Source organism: Aethalodelphis obliquidens, unplaced genomic scaffold (assembly GCF_003676395.1).
Source record: "Aethalodelphis obliquidens isolate GAN/ISIS:26980383/991018 unplaced genomic scaffold, ASM367639v1 scaffold33, whole genome shotgun sequence".
Lineage (NCBI taxonomy): Eukaryota > Metazoa > Chordata > Mammalia > Artiodactyla > Delphinidae > Aethalodelphis > Aethalodelphis obliquidens.
In genome coordinates, this window is record NW_020837977.1 from 8,324,203 (window position 1) to 8,344,208 (window position 20,006).

General features: G+C 39.5%; 1 protein-coding gene across 1 annotated transcript in view; it reads right to left on the reverse strand.

Annotated features, from left to right (window-relative positions):
• Nucleotides 1-20,006, reverse strand: part of PREX2 (phosphatidylinositol-3,4,5-trisphosphate dependent Rac exchange factor 2) — a 291,836-nt gene that overhangs the window by 66,017 nt on the left and 205,813 nt on the right. Inside the window, exon 35 of the mRNA XM_027127947.1 lies at nucleotides 12,917-13,031. Coding sequence (XP_026983748.1) covers nucleotides 12,917-13,031 — 115 coding nt within the window. The remainder of the gene's footprint in view (nucleotides 1-12,916; nucleotides 13,032-20,006) is intronic.

Genomic DNA, 20,006 nt, shown 5'->3' on the forward strand with positions numbered 1-20,006 from the left:
CTAATACTGTCCTTGGAGGTATGTGGAAGCCTTCTTCTGCTTTGCTCACAGCAGTTGGGCAATCACCGTTTCTGTCTTTGGGCTAAATCCAGGCCTGGAAGCATAGCTGGGGCTGTACATCCTTCTGGATAGTTTTTCACAATTGCCTCTTTTATAGTTTTTCTGGTGTGAAATCGAATGACGCATCTAGGTTGCTTTCAGGAGTATCTCTGTGCACAAATAAAACTCTTCCAGCTCCATCCTGAAGAGTTATTTTACGTAGATTCCCTCTGTCTTCCCCACTGGGCAGTGAGGTCACCTGCTCCAACACTGAGTACCCTGGGAAGCCCTTGATACTAATTTTATTCTCCAAGTAAGTTGCTCTGCAGGAAACCCACAAAATCCACCATCCATGAAGCTCACCTTCAGGTACAAGTCTTTGTGATCAGCTACCCCTTATGCTAGGCAAATACTGAGGACTGTACAAACCTCCTCTCAGCTAACACTCCTGTCAGCCTATGAGGCATCACTTAGCTCCACTGGACAAATAAGGAAATCAAGGCTCAGATATTGAGAAACTGCCCCAAGTCAGACCACTAGTCAATGCAAGAGTGGGGACTGGAATCCAAGTGTGACCAACTTTCCCTCCTCTAGTATATTACTGCAGCAGGCAATTCCAGATCATTAACCTTCTGGTTTTTCTCATTTATATCACTGTACAAATTGCAAACCAACTGAAAAAAAAATTTTCCCTTGACCTAAATGTAACTTGGTCTATTAAGCATATTTCTGTTTTCTCTTACTTAGCTCATAAGAAATGCAATGAGCATCACATTAGATCTACTAAAAATGCTTCTCCTTTAGACTAGGAAGGGATTTGTTCATTTTTTTTTTCTGTGTTTTCTGAATGTGTCTGATGTTACATCTGAGTTCACTGATTTCTCAAGTATCAATATGAAGTTCAAAGTTTATATCAATGGAAGCACCTCTAAGAAGCTTTTAACTTATTAATGTGTACACAATTGTATGAAATATGCTATGAATGGAACAGAACTATAGGTTTTTAATTTTGCATGATGAACATGTCAATATTGACTAGGCTTAAAAGAAAATATCCTATTGAGTTTACTTTTATTCTACTAAAATATTTTATATTTAATTATAGTGTATCATTATTATATAATTAAATTATATTATATGTAATATTACTTAGTATATATTTCAATACTTTATTTTGGGATTTGATGCAAAGACCATGGCTGATAATGCAAGCTGATGACATTTAAAATTTATGCACATGAATTCCCCTTCCCTGACAACGTGTAATATCCTATGAGGTGCCTTCACTATGAGGGCAAAAAAAAAATACATTAGTGAGTTTGATTCACAGTCAGACTCCAGACATAATTTCTTTCATTTCCCAGTAACAATGAGACTCCAACTATTTCAGCCCCTTTTACTTCTACTCTGGTCTTTGTCATAGCTTCTTTTCTAGTTCTACAGCTATGAAACTACCCCTTTTCAGAAACAACAAATCAGAATTCTTCCTTGTCCTTTGAAATTCCCATTTTCTTCAAAGAAGGTTTTACATATTTGTGTTGTACTTAACGCTTTTATTGTAAGTGATTAAAGTTGCATTAAATCACTTCCCCAAGCCAAACACATTAGTACTGGGATCATTCCCTACTTCAGAGAAGTAGTGGAGTGCTGTAATAAAAGTGAGTGTTGTGACAGGGAGATCAGCTTGGTGCTTTGTGACCACCTAGAGGGGCGGGATAGGAAGGGTGGGAGGGAGACGCAAGAGGGATGGGACATGGGGATGTATGTATACGTATAGCTGATTCACTTTGTTATACAGCAGAAACTAACACACTCTTGTAAAGCAATTATACTCCAATACAGATGTTAAAAAAAAAAAAAAGTGAGGGCTGTGGAGCTGGAAATAGCTAGTTTGAGAGGCTTGGTGTCATCACTGCCGGATGCCTGCATTTGAGCAATTCACCGACCCTCTCTGTATGTGAGGTGTTACCACCCGGGAAGTTTCATGCCTTATTTTGGCTTTAGCTATGTCTGACCTCTATGTGAATGACTCCAGCCTACTGCACCGAGACTCTTGGATGTCAGTCTCACATCTCAAATCCAATTCAATTCAGTATCTTGCACTACAACCCCAAAGGAGCTTCTCCGCTTGTTTCCTCACGATATCAGAGAATAATCCAGGCACCCAAACCAGTATGTCTGTGTCTCCCTCTCAACATTACCATGTATTTAGTGGAGAAGATTTTTTTCCCCTCGTTCTCATATATTTCTAAAATCTATGCCTTCTTCTCCATCTCCATTTCTATCTGCATAGGGTTTTTATTATCACTTGCCTGAACTATTTTAATAGCTTCCTAATCAGTCTTTCTGACTCTAGTCTTGCCCTCACCCCTAACTGGTCCTCAGTGGTATCCCCAAGGCTGCTCAGTTAAAAATGTGTTGCTGCCTCGCCACTGAGAACTCACCAGTGAATAGTGTCACTTACAGGCTTCAGCCTAAGCTCCTCAGCCGGCGGGCGTCTGAGGTCCCCTGTGGCCTGCGCCTGCCTACCCCCCTCCTGCGTCCTTTCTGCCTGTCCTAACTTGTCACGGTTCTGCAATGCCTTTGCTCTTATCACTCCCTCCCACTGAAACAGCCTGTCTCCTGTCCTGCATCTGGCCCGCCAGCAGTCATCTGTCTGAACTCCCCCATCCTCGGTCTCTCCTAAGTGATCCCCTTCTACGCTCCCTGGGCATCCTGGAACCACCATGATGGTTAGCAGAGAATTTCAAAATTACCTGTTCACCACATCAACTCTTCCTTCCCTTTCAGATTCACAAGGTCATGTTGTCTAACTCATCTCTGTATCCCCAATACTGTACACATTCCTGCACTTGCATACAGGTGCACAATAAATACTGCTGAAACATAGGGAATATTTCCAAACCCATTCAATACTGACATCAGAGCCCACACCATTCACCAGACATTCTGTTGAAAATCATCATGAGGTCAGTCAGGACCCCACCACCGCTGATGTGCTGTGTTCTGGTTTGCCCCAAATCATCTACATACAAGCATTCATTAATCACCTATTAACAGCTACCTTATCAGCAGTGGGTAAACCAAAAAGAGAAAGACAAGGTGAAAAGGAGAAACAGATACATATAAAAAGAATATAAAGCATAATGTGGTAAATGTTATAACAGATGTCTAAAAAGGGAAAATAAGGAAAAAAGACTAGCCTTAGGGAGGTGGGAAGACCTCTCAGGGAGGATGGATTTTGAGGTGTACCAAGAAAGATGGGAAGGAATTGGTTAAAGCAATGGAAACTGAAGTCCTTGTGGCTGAACTTACCAGAAGCCAAGCAAAGATGTGTTTGATTTTCTTCCTGAATGACCGACAGAACTTCACAAACTTGAACCTATGTAAGATAGAACTTTGCCCTCCGTTGAAGTTGGGTGGTCTATATAACTAGACAGCTCATTCACAAACATAAGGCTCTTACTCTTCACATAAATTACGATTTTCAATAAATCCATATTAATTTCTTCTAAGTTACAATTATGCCTTTTCTCTCAAAAGCTCTGGGCCCAGGCTACATTTCCTGACTGGTGAAGAGGTAAAGTTTTGAAAGGATAATTTGTGATTCACTCACTCTCCATGGTCCATCCACCAAACCAAAGAAGTCTGAAATGTCAGCAAAAAGGAACCGAACAAAAGCAACAGGAAAAATATTCACTAAAAGAGCTTGACTAGGATGCTCTGAATATATTTTTTAAAGACTGACTGTCCTCATGATCAGCTAGAAAAGTCAGCAGAGTTAAAAATAAGAATCAGTCTTGCTTCCATAAGCACGGACCATTTTTCCTCACAGAGTGTATTTCTCTAACTGATTCTTCAGGGTGTGCTTATTTTCTCTTTGATACTTCCAGCTCTAATTTATCCTTTGGGAAATTCGGAACACAAGGTACTTTGATCTTCCCTTTGCTTTGGTGAAAACAATAGCTTTCCTTAGCTTGCAGAGAGATAATTCTCTTCAAATGTTTCTTATTGAAGATGATTTGACTTGCTTCTATTTGTCAGCCAGAAAATCTATTCATCCTTGATAAACATCATCACAGTGGACTTATCGCAAAAATGTGAAAACTCAGAGTTAAGTCATTCTAATCTCTTTTGTTGCCCTTATCTTAAAAATTGAATTAAAAATTCCTTTAATGTAAAAGTAAAATAAATATTAGACATAATTACAACTTCTCAAGGGCAAACGAATTAGTTTGAATTCAGACAGAAATAAGTACAGTTCAGATAATTAAATGAGATTATATGCATAAATACATAGGCAACTATATCATATTTTCAGAAAGTAATGGTGGCAACGTTTAATGGAATTATAGCACTTTTCAAATAAAGAAGAGATATGTTGCTCTCAAAAGTGCCACTATAATTTCAGCTTTGTCTGATCTTGTCTCATGTGAAATGTATGAACCTTGGCTACGCTGATGAATTTTCTCGGGAGAGGTCTCCAACAGAGTCAGCATCTGTACCCTTCAAATGGCCCAGAATTTTCTGAATAGAAAATGAAGCAAACTGGATACTGGAATAAATTCAATAAAATACCCCGCCCAAAGAAGACCAATACATTGCAATTAATCTGATTTCCAATTCAATTCAACTATTTTTACGGTACTTACTATGTACCAAACACAGTGGGGAACTAGGACCTGGCTGCCCTCATATATACGTAGGCAGGTAAACAGCCCACAAGTCAAAATCAAACAAATGAAAACAAAGAGGCTTTCAAAGAGTTTTAAGGAAGAAACCCAGGTAATTCCAGATGAGGCTATACCTGAAGGCTTCCTACAGGAAGACAATTTTGAGATGGGTCCTAAATAATTATACTCTTTCTGCACCAGGAAATAGGGCTGGAGTGTGTCCTGAATGAACTGGGTTGAAAGAAGCTGAGGAAGAGCTGATGGTAAACGAGGGTATACTGATTCTGTTCCTACATTTGTTTCATGCCCCTCTTTCTCCTGAATTCCAGCCTCTGGAACACTTCATCTTTCTCCTCCCCACTTTAGGATTTTCATACACACTATTCTCTCTGCTGGAAAATACCCACTTCCCCCCAACTTTATCTCCCATCCCCTCTCCCTTAAACACTGTAACCCCAACTTCTCTTTCAGAGGAAGAGTCACTTCCTCAAATAATTCATTCATGTCCCTGATACTTGGTGGGGGTGAAGGGTTTGTCAAATACAAGTATCCAGCAATTCCTTTAATTTTACATTGTGCAAGAATATGACACTTAAGTATAATTCTATTTTGTAAATATAGATCCTTTATATATGTCAGATATAGGAAAGAAGCCTAGTACACTTTTAAGCATTGTAAACATTCTCCTTCTACTGAAGGATCACTTCCCACGTTAAAAAAAAAAAATGTACAACTCTGAAAACTCCATACTCCTAATCTGAAAGCAGAAATAAATTGAATATACATATTTAGTTTACAGCTAGTCTTCGAGAAACAGAAATGTGGTTGTATCTTAAGGTATAAAAAATGGAATTCGGCTGAAAGATAGGATGGAAAGCAAATATAAAACTGCTCTAGAGGAGATAACTATGCATCTGGAGTGTTTCCAATTAATTAAAAAAGAATAACTCTAAAATCTGTACCTTTATAAAGAGAAACAATTGAAGGACAAAGGCATATCTGTATTTTAATTGATCTTCTCTCTGTCTCTCTTGCTCTCTCTCAGATTTTACTAAGTTCTTACTCTTGTTGATTTAAGGTAGTTTCCACAGCTCCTCGTCAACAGAAGCAAAATTTTCTGTTTCAAACGTGAGTATATTGTTTGCTATCAAAACAAGGAATGGGAAAGTGTGTTATGAATTGAAGACTCTGATGGAAGAAAGAGATGGGATGGAGGATGTGCCTGTAACAGAGCAGGGCTCTATAGGGCCTTTGGGGGACAGACTCCTGCCCCCAACCATGTCCTCCATCTGCCTCTTGCTTGTAGAAAAGGCCTCCAAGGCCCTCCCCAAGTTCCAAAGAATAAATTTAATCAGAGAAGTGAGAAAATGCAGAAACAAAGGAAAACAGCCAAGCAAGACAAAATAAAAATTGTTTAGCCATTAAATAAAGTCAAGTGTCTTTAGCTCCTCCTCAAGAGCTACAGAGAATACTCTGAACCATACCCTTAAGCTGTTTTGCAGATACGGAAACCCCCACCAGGTGGAAGAACTTCACTGTATGCTGACCACAAGCACAAGCACTAGACCCCAGACAGGTTGGAACCAGAAGGTTGATGATGTCGACTCCCAATTACCTCACCACCAACCAATCAGAAGAATGTCCATGAACTGATCACATACCCTGCAAGCCTCTCCCTCACCCTACCTTTAAAAAACCTGTCTGTGAAAAGCCATCGGGGAGTTGGGGCCTTTTGAGCATTAGCTGCCTGGACTCCTTGCTTGGTGCCTGCATAAAATGCTGAACTCTCCTTGATTCTCCTTGACCACAACCCAGTGTCAGTGGATTGGCTTTACTTTGGATTAGGCAAGGGGACCCAAGTTTTGCTTGGGAACGTGCCTAGGACTGCAGATTGGATTGAAAAGCTGATGTCCTGCTCTTCTTGACTTTCTTATGCTGGTTGATAGTTGTAAAGACATGAAATGGTAGTAAGTCCATGCCATTCTTCATATCTGTCTCATGCCAGGAGAACATACTCACTTTTTTTCCCTCCAGAGGTAGAGAGAAGTGACACATTTCACAGAGGTGCTATCATGGGAATGGCCAAAACACATACATATTTCTGGCCAGACAATTCTCAGTTGAAAAAATGGTTCAAATATATGACTCTGAGATTGATATTTGTGTAGCATTTCTTGTTAACATAAATAAAATGTCTATCTTCTTTCTATTTGTTACATAAAATATATTTTGGCTTTTTGAAACTTTCTTTAAAGAAAATGTGCCATTCTTTATCAAAAAAGGCACACCTTAAGGGAATATATGCTTTGAATAATTTATTTGTCTGCTTTCTGTAAAGATGATGAATGTACATTTAGATATCCCAAATCATAAGCCCTAAAAAATTCAGTATGGGCTTCCCTGGTGGCGCAGTGGTTGAGAATCTGCCTGCCGATGCAGGGGACACGGGTTCGAGCCCTGGTCTGGAAAGATCCCACATGCCGCGGAGCAACTAGGCCCGTGAGCCACAAGTACTGAGCCTGCGCGTCTGGAGCTTGTGCTCCACAACAAGAGAGGCCGCGATAGTGAGAGGCCCGCGCACCGCGATGAAGAGTGGCCCCCACTCGCCACAACTAGAGAAAGCCCTCGCACAGAAACGAAGACCCAACACAGCCAAAACTAAATAAATAAATAGATTTATTAAAAAAAAATTCAGTATGAAGCTTTAACAAAACAATAAAGTCTCAGTAACTAATTATACAACTTGTTTCCTTTTGATTTTTCTTTTTATTTTAACGCTGACTTTATACTGAAAATAATATTTGAAAAAAGCTAAGCTAGACCCCTCGAACTGAAAGGAGTACTTTAATATGAGGAATATTATTCACATTTACATTTATCTCATTAGTCACTATGCAGTGATGCCTTCTGCCAATAAATAGGATACACTAAAATGAAAGGGTTTGGTAATGATAAATTACATTTACGTAAGGTAGGAAAAAATGAGGCTAACAGGGATGATGGCTCATGGGCAGAGGAAATACAAAGGAAAGCCTCAGTTAGAAAAGAGAGAATGAAATAGCATGAGGATGGTGAAGGTAGGGAATAAGAATGCCCCTCCTCCACAATTCCTTGGTTAGAATTTCTGAGTTAGACATTTACATGCTGGACTTCTTAAGAGTCTGAAGGAATCTATCAAGAACTTTACCTGACTTGGCACAGGAGGATATATTTTAGAAACAGCTGTAAGACATTTCTGCTGGCTCGATCCTGTTCACTGGGGGTAACAACTAACCCAGGGTGTCTGCAGGCAACCAGTGTCAGGGCTCTGACGTAGGTGGCAAAGAGTCCCCAGGTGCACAACCTCATCTGAATTCCCCTGGAGACTGGAGGAGAAACTCTCAGAACAGCCAGCTGGCCTCGGCATGCTTCACTACTGCTTTCTGAAGACTTCAACCAGTTGAATTTTATTTGCAACAGATGCATGAGATATAATTGGACAGCAGGAATTCAATAAAATCCATTCCAATGGCTTCTTTCCTTACAATAAAATCCGAACCTCCACAATGGCCTACAGCCCTACATAATCAGACCCCTACACATTTCTCTCAACACCTATCATCCTTCTCAATGTGCTAGGATTGCCCTGGCCACCTTTGTCTTCCTCACACATGATAAGCTATTGCCATGACCTGTATGTGTCAATTCTCTGCTTTGGGAAAGATCTTCCCCCATACTCTGGCAAGGCCATTCAGAAGAATACCACCTAAGGGACTTCCCTGGTGGTCCAGTGGTTAAGACTCCTCGCTTCCAGTGCAGGGGGCACGGGTTCGATCCCTGGTCGGGGAACTAAGATCCTGCATGCCACGCTACATGACCAAAAAAAAAAAAAGAAATACCACCTAATATTTAAGTCCTTCCTAACCACCTGCTCTAAATGACCAACCTCCTACCATAGAAACCAGTTTTAGATTTTCTTCATTGCACTTTTCACTATCTGCAATACGTTGTTTATAGATTTATTTGCTCATTTTTTTGTCTTGTCCATTCTCACAAGAATGGAAACCTCATGAACATTCACTGAAGAAATGGTACAGAATCAGAGCAATTGGAGGCATTTGATAATATCTGACACCACACCTTCGTAACAGAAAATTGGTTTGTAGTGTATAATGTTCACTCCATTCACTGAGATGGTCTAATACAGTACAAAAATTATGGACTTTAAAGAGAAAAATGTCTTTGATTTAAACCCTGGTTTCACCATTTCTTATCTGGGTAAACTTGTGTAACTTCTCTTTAAAATGGAAATGATAATATGGAACCCACTGGCTTATTAAATAATCCATATAACTTACCTAGTATTGTTACTGACTTCTAACATGTTCTTAAAAATTGGTAGGCATTATGGCTACATTATATTTTCTTTTAAGTAGCAAATTATTTCCACCTATTCTTTGCTGTTCTGAAGAAACCTCTGTAACTCAAGTGGAATCCATTGTTTCAGCTTGTCCGGTACTCTTACCCTGTGCTTTTTTTTTTTTTTTGCGGTACGCGGGCCTCTCACTGCCGCGGCCTCTCCCGTTGCGGAGCACAGGCTCTGGACGCGCTCACGGGCTCGTGGCATGTGGGACCCCCCCCCCCCCCCCGGATCGGGGCACGAACCCTCGTCCCCTGCATCGGCAGGCGGACTCTCAACCACTGCGCCACCAGGGAAGCCCCCACCCTGTGCTTTTTGTGACAGCCCACTGTTCTTCTGCGATGCTAAGCCCACCTAGGAACAGGCACACGACTCAGGTCTGGCTAATGAGACCAGGTCCTTTGCTGGAACCTTTAGTTGTTGGGGGTGGGAGGGATGGAGGGGGCACCTTCTCTTCTTCTTTGAATGCAACACTGGTCTGTAGTGACCATCTTTACCCAAATGTGAAACAAGTCTGCCTGAAAATGAAGCCCACACAGAGGAAAGGAGTACCAAGAAGAGACAGAGAGAGAAAGAGTATCTTGAAGACCCATAGCCCTGGATCCAGCTGTGCCTGAAGCAGCCATATCCCCTGGATATACCTGTTAAATAAGCCAATCCGTTATTTCGTTTATGCCAGTTTGAGTTTGGTTTCTGAAACTGGTAATCTAAACAATGCTTTCCAATAAAATATTAGCCTATTTATGTTTGTTTGTTGTAAGGCCTTTGTATGTTTGCTTCCAGATAATAATTTTAAACCATGTGTCTTACCATGTCACTCTTCCGCTCAAAGCATTTAGTGATTTCTTATTTCCTTATGTTTGCTTGTTGTAAGGCCTTTTCTGATGTGTAATTAGTAAAGTACCATCCAGAATAAAACGGTTTTCAGTGAAAGTGTTAGAAAGGCTCTGGGGCTGTGAGGAACTAGTGACACCTGAGGGCTATTTTTTTTTTTAAGGCGGACATTAAGAGCTCCTTTAAAGAAATGGTCAATGTCAGCCTTTGGCTCGGAAGACCAAGAACAGATTGTTCAAAAGTAATCTCTGAGTCTTTGTGGTTACAAGTAACAGGAAAAATTAAGGGAGAAATTAACACCTTCATTCAAGAAATCAGCAGGAGGAGAAGGCATTACTGGGAGTAAAGAGGAAGATAATCGCCTTCCTGTGCAAAGGAAATCTAATAGGCAGCAAGAAGGATATATAATTGCTGACAAAGGCACACAATTTGTACTGAGGAGTCTGTACTTTTAAAACTGCTTTCTTCAGGAAAGATACATTAAAATGTTTTCTTATGTGAAGAGGATAGCATGCAATTAATGCACACAGGCTGTTTTTCTTAACAAAGAATCTTAAACATCTTTTCATGTATCTGTTATATATGAGCATATATTTCTGTTTAAAAAAAAGATCCACAGGCATGTGAAAGCTATGCCACGTCCCCCGCTTCTCTCTGTTAGTTATAGCTAGATAATTTAATGCAACTAAACATATACTCATGGAGAGCTTCCTATGCAAAATACTTTGATAAACACAATGGGAAACAGTAAGATAAACTTAACCCTCGTCTCAAAAGAGCTTACAACAGAATAAAGAAGATAAGGAATCTGTACACAGTAACTGTATCATCAGGAAGAAGAACTGAATTCTACAACAGCCATAAAGTAAAATAAAGTATTAAAATGGAAGACTGGAAGGGAAAGCTGACATTCATTTAGCCTCAGGCAGTGACTCTGAAATTTGAGTGTGAGTTGATGAAAATCACCTGGAAGGCCTGTCCCAACACACATTGCTGGGCCCACCCAGGAGATGTTTCTAACAAGTTTGCAGGTGATACTGATGCTGCTGGTCTGCGGATCTTACTTCGACTCCCCGATCTGGGGAACTGGTTTTCAATTCTAGCAACACGTTAGAATCTCCTAGGGGACTTCTAAAAAATTGGATGCCGGGGCCTCATCCCAGCCCAATAATAGAAGAAAAATATTTTATGAAGGACATTATCTTAGAGTTGGACATTGACTCATATAAATAGTAGCTTTATAGACACTTGGAGACAGGAAGCAGATGCTAAGTGAAGTGTGTGGAAAGTCAGGGAAGGATAGGTGAGGGTATGGTTAGAAACGAGGAGAGTACGGCCTGGCTGGCACACAGGAAGAGAAAGGAAGTCTTAGACCAAGTCATAAAAGACCTTGACTGCCAGGCTAAGGAGCTTGTGACTCCTTTTGGGAGAAGTAAGAAATCACTAAATGCTTTGAGCAGAAGAGTGACGTGGTAAGACACATGGTTTAAAATTATTATCTGGAAGCAAAATCCTAAGTAGATTAGAACAACACTGGTTCTTAGAGACGGGAGATTGTTCAGTATGCTATGGCAATGGTCCAGACCCATTTTCTCAAACTGAACTCTGGGGATGTATTCTCAGGGCCCACATGTTCTATAGAAATGCTTTCATTTTGGATCCTTATTTGAAAGATAACCTAAGAATATATTTTATCAGTTATGAAGGCAAAACTTTTCTTTTGTGCTAACGGTACTCAAATGAGAGATGTTCACAAGATGCGACTGATCTTCTTAAGTCAGTATTTCTTAGGAGACACAGTACTGAAGAATTCAATTTTCAATTTTTTTTTTTCTGTGAAAGGGGTCAGTCCATTATATGTCTTTGAGAAATAGTGATCTAGACAAGGTAATAGAACTAGGGCAGTCTAAGAGATATTTTAGTCAGAATCATCAGGATCTCCAACTACATTTTAAGAGCAAAAGAAAATGAGAAATCAAACATATTGGGGGTTTGAGGCTGAGAACTTGAGAAGATGACAAAATGATGGTATGAAATAAAGAACCTAGGAAAAGGGACAGGTTTGTGTGAGGCGAGGGTAAGGGGGTAATGCATTCAAAGTGAAAAAAAGCCAACCTGGTGGTAATCACAAGAACCAACACCTCCAGACACCAGGAATTTTAGGAGTTAATTTATCTTCACGGTTTAGCCATATCGTAGACAAAACCAAAAAAAAAAAAAAAAATCACAACAGTATTTTTGAGTTACTAAGGCCTACGGTAGAACAAATGTATTTTTCTTTTAAAAATAAAAGCCATAATCGGTTAGTAATTTTAAAAGGTGACCTGTTAACACAGTAACTTATAAAAGGGAACTATATATGCTAATAATTGGTTAAAAATTGAAGCTTCTAAATTATAATACATTTCCCTTTCACTTACTGTGGTTAATTTCTCCCTGCCATTGATCATAATACCAGCAAGATTATTTTTAGAGGAAAAAACAATAAAATGTAATATTATCTGAAAGTAGATACTTTTTCTAATATCAAGTAGTACCTTTTTTTATCATATTTTCCATGTTAAACATATTCATCTCTTGGTGTCAGGGTGCCAGCTGTTTAATGGTACATAAAGGAACCTATTTTACCTTTAATCCACTGAACCTCCTAGGAGACACCACTATAAAGCAATGCTTTTTTTTCTTGGAAATGGTCTACGAAATAATTAATCTCTTGATCTTCTCAGAAATTAACACAACAGCATGAAAAGTTTAAAATTTTTTTCTACTTTATTTGCAAAAAGTGTACCCCTTAGAATATCTGAAACATTAAACCCTAAATTAGAGGACTTTATATCAAAAGAAATATCATCATCAATCATCTAACACAATGAATAACATCAAAAGATTTATTCATCTGCTCTTGTTAAAACTGGAAACTCAAAAACAAAAACAAACTGGAAACTCTTCTGTTAATTGAACAATGACATACCTGAGCTTCTGGTTGTACTGTTTGACCTTTTCCAGGGAGGCTGCATTTATTTGGGCTTGAAATTCTTCCACCAAAACATTGTCTCTATAATAATATCCTTCCATGCTCTCCAGTGCTGTGAAAACAAGTAAATGTACTTTTCACGTGATTTTATAACACAATTTCTCCACAGTTAGTGTAATCTTATTATTAGTAAATGTATTAAATACCACCAAATATGACCACATATGCAAGAAACAAGCTTTAACCAGTCTAAATATAAATAAAAATCATTTTTCTGCTCAAAATAAATATCAAACACTTGGTAATTATCTCTGTTAAGTAGGTAAAGGTAATTTCTAACTTACACTGTCTTCTATTCTTTTAAAAATTTTGTATATGTTCTTTGCGAAGCTAAACTCAAACTTCATATATATTATTTATACATATATAAACACACAAATATATATATACACATATATAAATGCAACATACATATACATATATATGGACATGAATGAGAGGCAGAAATATGTATTAACATATATAACAGTAAAAAAATTGAATTTGTCACTCTCCATGCATATTCATATTCTCTTGCAGTGGCAATTAGATTATGAAATAAGAAGTATAGATAAAGGAGGAGGACCTTCAAGATGGCGGAGGAGTAAGACGTGGAGATCGCCTACCTCTCCACAAATACATCAGAAATATGTCTATATGTGGAACAACTCCTACAGAACACCTACGGAATGCTGGCAGAAGACCTCAGACTTCCCAAAAGGCAACAAACTCCCCACGCACCTGGGAAGGGCGAAAGAAAAAAGAAAAAACAGAGACAAAAGAATAGGGATGGGACCTGCACCTCTGGGAGGGAGCTGTGAAGGAGGAAAAGCTTTGACACACTAGGAAGTTCCTTCGCGGGCGGAGACGAGACTGCGGGTGGCGCAGGGGGGGAAGCTTCGGAGCCACGGAGAACGCAGCAACAGCGGTGCACAGGGCAAAGCGGAGAGATTCCTGCACAGAGGATCAGTGCCGACCAGCACTCACCAGCCCAAGAGGCTTGTCTGCTCACCTGCTGGGGCGGGCCAGGGCTGGGAGCTGAGGCTCGGGCTTCGGAGGTCGGATCACAGGGAGAGGACTGGGGTTGGCTGCGTGAACACAGCCTGAAGGGGGCTAGTGCACCACAGCTAGCCGGGAGGGAGTCTGGGAAAAAGTCTGGAACTGCCTAAGAGGCAAGAGACCATTGTTTTGGGGTGCTCAAGGAGAGGAGATTCAGAGCACCGTCTAAATGAGCTCCAGAGACGGGTGTGAGCCGCGGCTATCAGCGCAGACACCAGAGATGGGCATGACATGCTAAGGCTGCTTCTGCCGCCACCAAGAAGCCTGTGTGCGAGCACAGGTCACTATCCACACGTCCCCTCCCGGGAGCCTCTGCAGCCCGCCACTGCCAGGGTCCCGTGATCCAGGGACAACTTACCCGGGAGAACACATGGTGCCTCAGGCTGGTGCAACGTCAAGCTGGCCTCTGCAGCCACAGGCTTGCCCCTCATTCCATACCCCTCTGTCCCCCCAGCCTGAGACAGCCAGAGCCCCCTAAACAGCTGCTCCTCTAACCCTGTCCTGTCTGGGCGAAGAACAGATGCCCTCAAGCGACCTACGTGCAGAGGCGAACCCAAATCCAAGGCTGAACCCCAGGAGCTGTGCGAACAAAGAAGAGAAAGGGAAATTTCTCTGCGCAAGCTCAGGAGCAGCGGATTAAATCCCCACAGTCAACTTGAGGTACCCTGCATCTGTGGAATACCTGAACAACGACAATGAATTATCCAAAAATTGAGGCGGTGGACTTTGGGAGCACCTGTAGACTGGGAGTTTTCTGTGACTACTACGTGACTACTTTCTGATTTATATGTTTATTTTAGTTTAGTTTTTAATGCTTGTTATCATTGGTTGATTTGTTTATTGGTTTGGTTGCTCTCCTTTTCTATTTTTACTTTCTATTTTTTATTACTTTTTATTTTCATAATTTAAAAAAAAATTTTATTTTAATAACTTTATTTTATTAATTTTTTTCCTTTCTTTCTTTTTTTTCTCCCTTTTCTTCTGAGCTTTGTAGCTGACAGGATCTTGGTGCTCTGCCTGGGTGTCAGGCCTGAGCCTCTGAGGTGGGAGAGCCGAGTTCAGAACATTGGTCCACCAGAGAACTTCCGGCCCCATGTAATATCAATCAGCGAGAACTTGCCCAGAGAACTCTGTCTCAACGCTAAGGCCCAGCTCCACTCAATGACCAACAAGCTCAAGTGCTGGACATCCCATGCCAAACAACTAGCAAGACAGGAACACAACCTCACCCATAGAAGAGAGGCTGCCTACAATCACCATAAGGTCACAGACACCCCAAAACACACCACTGGATGCGGTCCTACCCACCAGAAAGACAAGATACAGCCTTATCCACTAGAACACAGGTACCAGGAAGCCCACACAACCCATTGAACCAACCTTACCCACGGTGGGCAGACACCAAAAAAACCAGAAGTATGAACCTGCAGTCTGCAAAAAGGAGACCCCAAATACAGTAAGTTGGCAAAATGAGAAGACAGAGAAATATGCAGCAGATGAAGGATCAAGGTAAAAAAACCCACCAGACCAAACAAATGAAGAGGAAATAGGCAGTCTACCTGAAAAAGAATTAAGAGTAATGATAAGAAAATGATCCAAAATCTTGGAAATAGAATGCAGAAAATATAAGAAACGTTCAACAAGGACCTAGAAGAACTAAAGAGCAAACAAACAATGATACACAACACAACAAATGAAATTAAAAATTCTCTAGAAGGTATCAATAACAGAATAACTGAGGCAGAAAAACGGATAAGTGACCTGGAAGATAAAATAGTGGAAATAATTAACACAGAGCAGAATAAAGAAAAAAGAATGAAAACAATTGAGGGCAGTCTCAGAGACCTCTGGGACAACATTAAATGCACCAACATTTGAATTATAGGAGCCCCAGAAGAAGAGAAAAAGAAAGGGACTGAGAAAATATTTCAAGAGATTATAGTTGAAAACTTCCCTAATACGGGAAAAAAAATTGTCAATCAAGTCCAGGAAGCGCAGAGAGTTCCGTACAGGATAAATCCAAGGAGAAACATGCCAAGACACATATTAATCAAACAATCAAAAATTAAATATAAAGAAAAAATATTAAAAGCAGCAAGGGGAAAACAACAAATAATATACAAGGGAATCCCCATAAGGTTAACAGCTGATCTCTCAGCAGAAACTCTGCAAGCCAGAAGGGATGGCAGGACATATTCAAAGTGATGAAAGGGAAAAACCTACAACCAAGGTTACTCTACCCAGCAAGGATCTCATTCAGATTTGACAGAGAAATTAAAATCTTTACAGACAAGCAAAAGCTAAGAGAATTCAGCACCACCAAATTGGCTTTACAACAAATTCTAAAGGAACTTCTCTAGGCAGGAAACCCAAGAGAAGGAAAAGACCTGCAATAACAAACCCAAAACAATGAAGAAAAAGGTAATAGAAACATGCATATCAATAATTACCTTAACTGTAAATAGATTAAATGCTCCAACCAAAAGACACAGACTGGCTGAATGGATACAAAAACAAGACCCGTATATACAGACTGACAGTGAGGGGATGGAAAAAGATATTCCATGCAAATGGAAATCAGAAGAAAGCTGGAGTAGCAATTCTCATATCAGACAAAACAGACTTTAAAATAAAGACTCTTACAAGAGACAAAGAAGGACACTACATAATGATCAAGGGATCAATCCAAGAAGAAGATGTAACAATTGTAAATATTTATGCACCCAACATAGGAGCACCCCAGTACTTAAGGCATATACTAACAGCCACAAAAGGGGAAATCAAAGTAACACAATCATAGTAGGGGACTTTAACACCCCACTTTCACCCATGGACACATCATCCAAAATGAAAATAAGTAAGGAAAAAGCAGCTTTAAATGACACATTAAACAAGATGGACTTAATTGATATTTATAGGACGTTCCATCGAAAAACAACAGAATATACTTTCTTCTCAAGTGCTCATGGAACATTCTCCACGATAGATCATATCTTGGGTCACAAATCAAGCCTTGGTAAATCTAAGAAAATTGAAATCATATCAAGTATCTTTTCCGACCACAATGCTATGAGACTGGATATCAATTACAGGAAAAAAAACTGTACAAAGTACAAACCCATGGAGGCTAAACAATGCACTACTAAATAACCAAGAGATGACTGAAGAAATCAGAAAATACCTACAGACAAATGACAATGAAAACACGAAGGCCCAAACCCTATGGGATGCAGCAAAAGCAGTTCTAAGAGGGAAGTTTATAGCAATACAATCCTACCTCAAGAAACAAGAAACATCTCAAATAAATAACCTAACCTTACACCTAAAGCAATTAGAGAAAGAAGAACAAAAAACCCCAAACTTAGCAGAAGAAAAGAAATAATAAAGATCAGAGCAGAAATAAATGAAAAATAATTGAAGGAAACAATAGCAAAGATCAATAAAACTAAAAGCTGGTTCTTTGAGAAGATAAACAAAATTGATAAACTATTAGCCAGAGCCATCAAGAAAAAAAGGGGGAAGACTCAAATCAATAGAATTAGAAATGAAAAAGGAGAAGTTACAACTGACACTGCAGAAATACAAAGGATCATGAGAGATTACTACAAGCAACTCTGTGCCAATAAAATGGACAACATGGAAGAAATGGACAAATTCTTAGAAAAGCACAAGCTTCCGAGACTGAACCTGGAAGAAACAGAAAATATAAACAGGCCAATTACAAGCACTGAAATTGAAACTGTGATTAAAAATCTTCCAACAAACAAAAGCCCAGGACCAGATGGCTTCACAGGCGAATTCTATCAAACATGTAGAGAAGAGCTAACACCTAACCTTCTCAAACTCTTCCAAAATATAGCAGAGGGAGGAACACTCCCAAACTCATTCTACAAGGCCACCATCACCCTGATACCAAAAGCAGACAAAGATGTCACAAAGAAAGAAAACTGCAGGCCAATATCACTGATGAACATAGATGCAAAAATCTGCAACAAAATACTAGCAAACAGAACCCAACAGCACATTGAAAGCATCATACACCATGATCAAGTGGGGTTTATCCCAGGAATGCAAGGATTCTTCAGTATATGCAAATAAATCAATGTGATACACCATATTAACAAACTGAAGGAGAAAAACCATATGATCATCTCAATAGATGCAGAAAAAGATTTTAACAAAATTGATCACCCATTTATGATAAAAACCCTCCAGAAAGTAGGCATAGAGGGAACTTACCTCAACATAATAAAGGCCATATATGACAAACCCACAGGCAACATCGTTCTCAATGGTGAAAAACTGAAACCATTTCCACTAAGATCAGGAACAAGACAAGGTTGCCCACTCTCACCACTATTATTCCACATAGTTCTGGAAGTTTTAGCCACAGAAACCAGAGATGAAAAAGAAATAAAAGGAGTCCAAATCGGAAAACAAGAAGTAAATTGTCACTGTTTGCAGATGACGTGATACTATATATAGAGAATCCTAAAGATGCTACCATAAAACCACTAGAGGTAATCAATGAATGTGGTAAACTAGCAGGATACAAAATTATTGCATAGAAATCTCTAGCATTCCTATACACTAATGATGAAACATCTGAAAGAGAAATTAAGGAAACACTCCCATTTACCACTGCAACAAAAAGAATAAAATACCTAGGAATAAACTACTTAAGCAGACAAAAGACCTGGCTGCAAAGAGCTATAAGATACTGATGAAAGAAATTAAAGATGATACAAATAGATGGAGAGATATACCATGTACATGGATTGGAAGAAACAACATTGTGAAAAATGACTATACTACCCAAAGCAATCTACAGATTCAATACAATCCCTATCAAACTACCAATGGCATTTTTCAGAGAACTAAAACAAAATATTTCATAATTTGTATGGAAACAGAAAAGACCCAAAATAGCCAAAGCAATCTTGAGAAAGAAAATCGGAGCTGGAGGAATCAGGCTCCCTGACTTCAGACTCAACTAAAAAGCTACAGTAATCAAGACAGTATGGTACTGGCACAAAAACAGAAATATAGATCAGTGGAACAGGATAGAAAGCCCAGAGATAAACCCAGGCACATATGGTCACCTTACCTTTGATAAAAGAGGCAAGTACATACAATGGAGAAAAGACAGCCTCTTCAATAACTGGTGCTGGGAAAAGTGGACAGCTATATGTAAAAGAATGAAATTAGAACATTCCCTAACACAAAAATGTACTCAAAATGGATTAAAGACCTAAATGTAACGCCAGACACTATAAAACTCTCAGAGGAAAACATAGGCCGAACACTCTATGCCATAAATCATAGCAAGATCCTTTTTGAGCCACCTCCTAGTGAAATGGAAATAAAAAAGAAAATAAACAAATGCTACCTAATGAAACTTAAAAGTTTTTGCACAGCAAAGGAAACCATAAATAAGACGAAAAGACAACCCTCAAAATGGGAGAAAATATTTGCAAACGAAGCAACTGACAAGGGATTAATCTCCAAAATAAAGAAGCAGCTCATGCAGCTCAATATCACAAAAACAAACAACCCAATCCAAAAATGGGCAGAAGACCTAAACAGACATTTCTCCAAAGAAGACAGACTCATGGCCAACAAACACATGAGAGATGCTCAACATCACTAATCATTAGAGAAATGCAAATCAAAACTACAGTGAGGTATCACCTCACACCAGTCAGAATGGCCATCATCAAAAAATCTACAAACAATAAATGTTGGAGAGGGTGTGGAGGAAAGGGAACCCTCTTGCACTCTTGGTGGGAATGTAAATTGATACAGCTATTATGGAGAACAGTATGGATGTTCCTTTAAAAACTAAAAAGAGAACTACCATATGACTCAGCAATCCCACTACTGGGCACATACCCTGAAAAAAACGTAATCCCAAAAGAGTCATGTACCACAATGTTCACTGCAGCACTATTTACAATAGCGAGGACATGGAAGCAACCTAAGTGTCCAT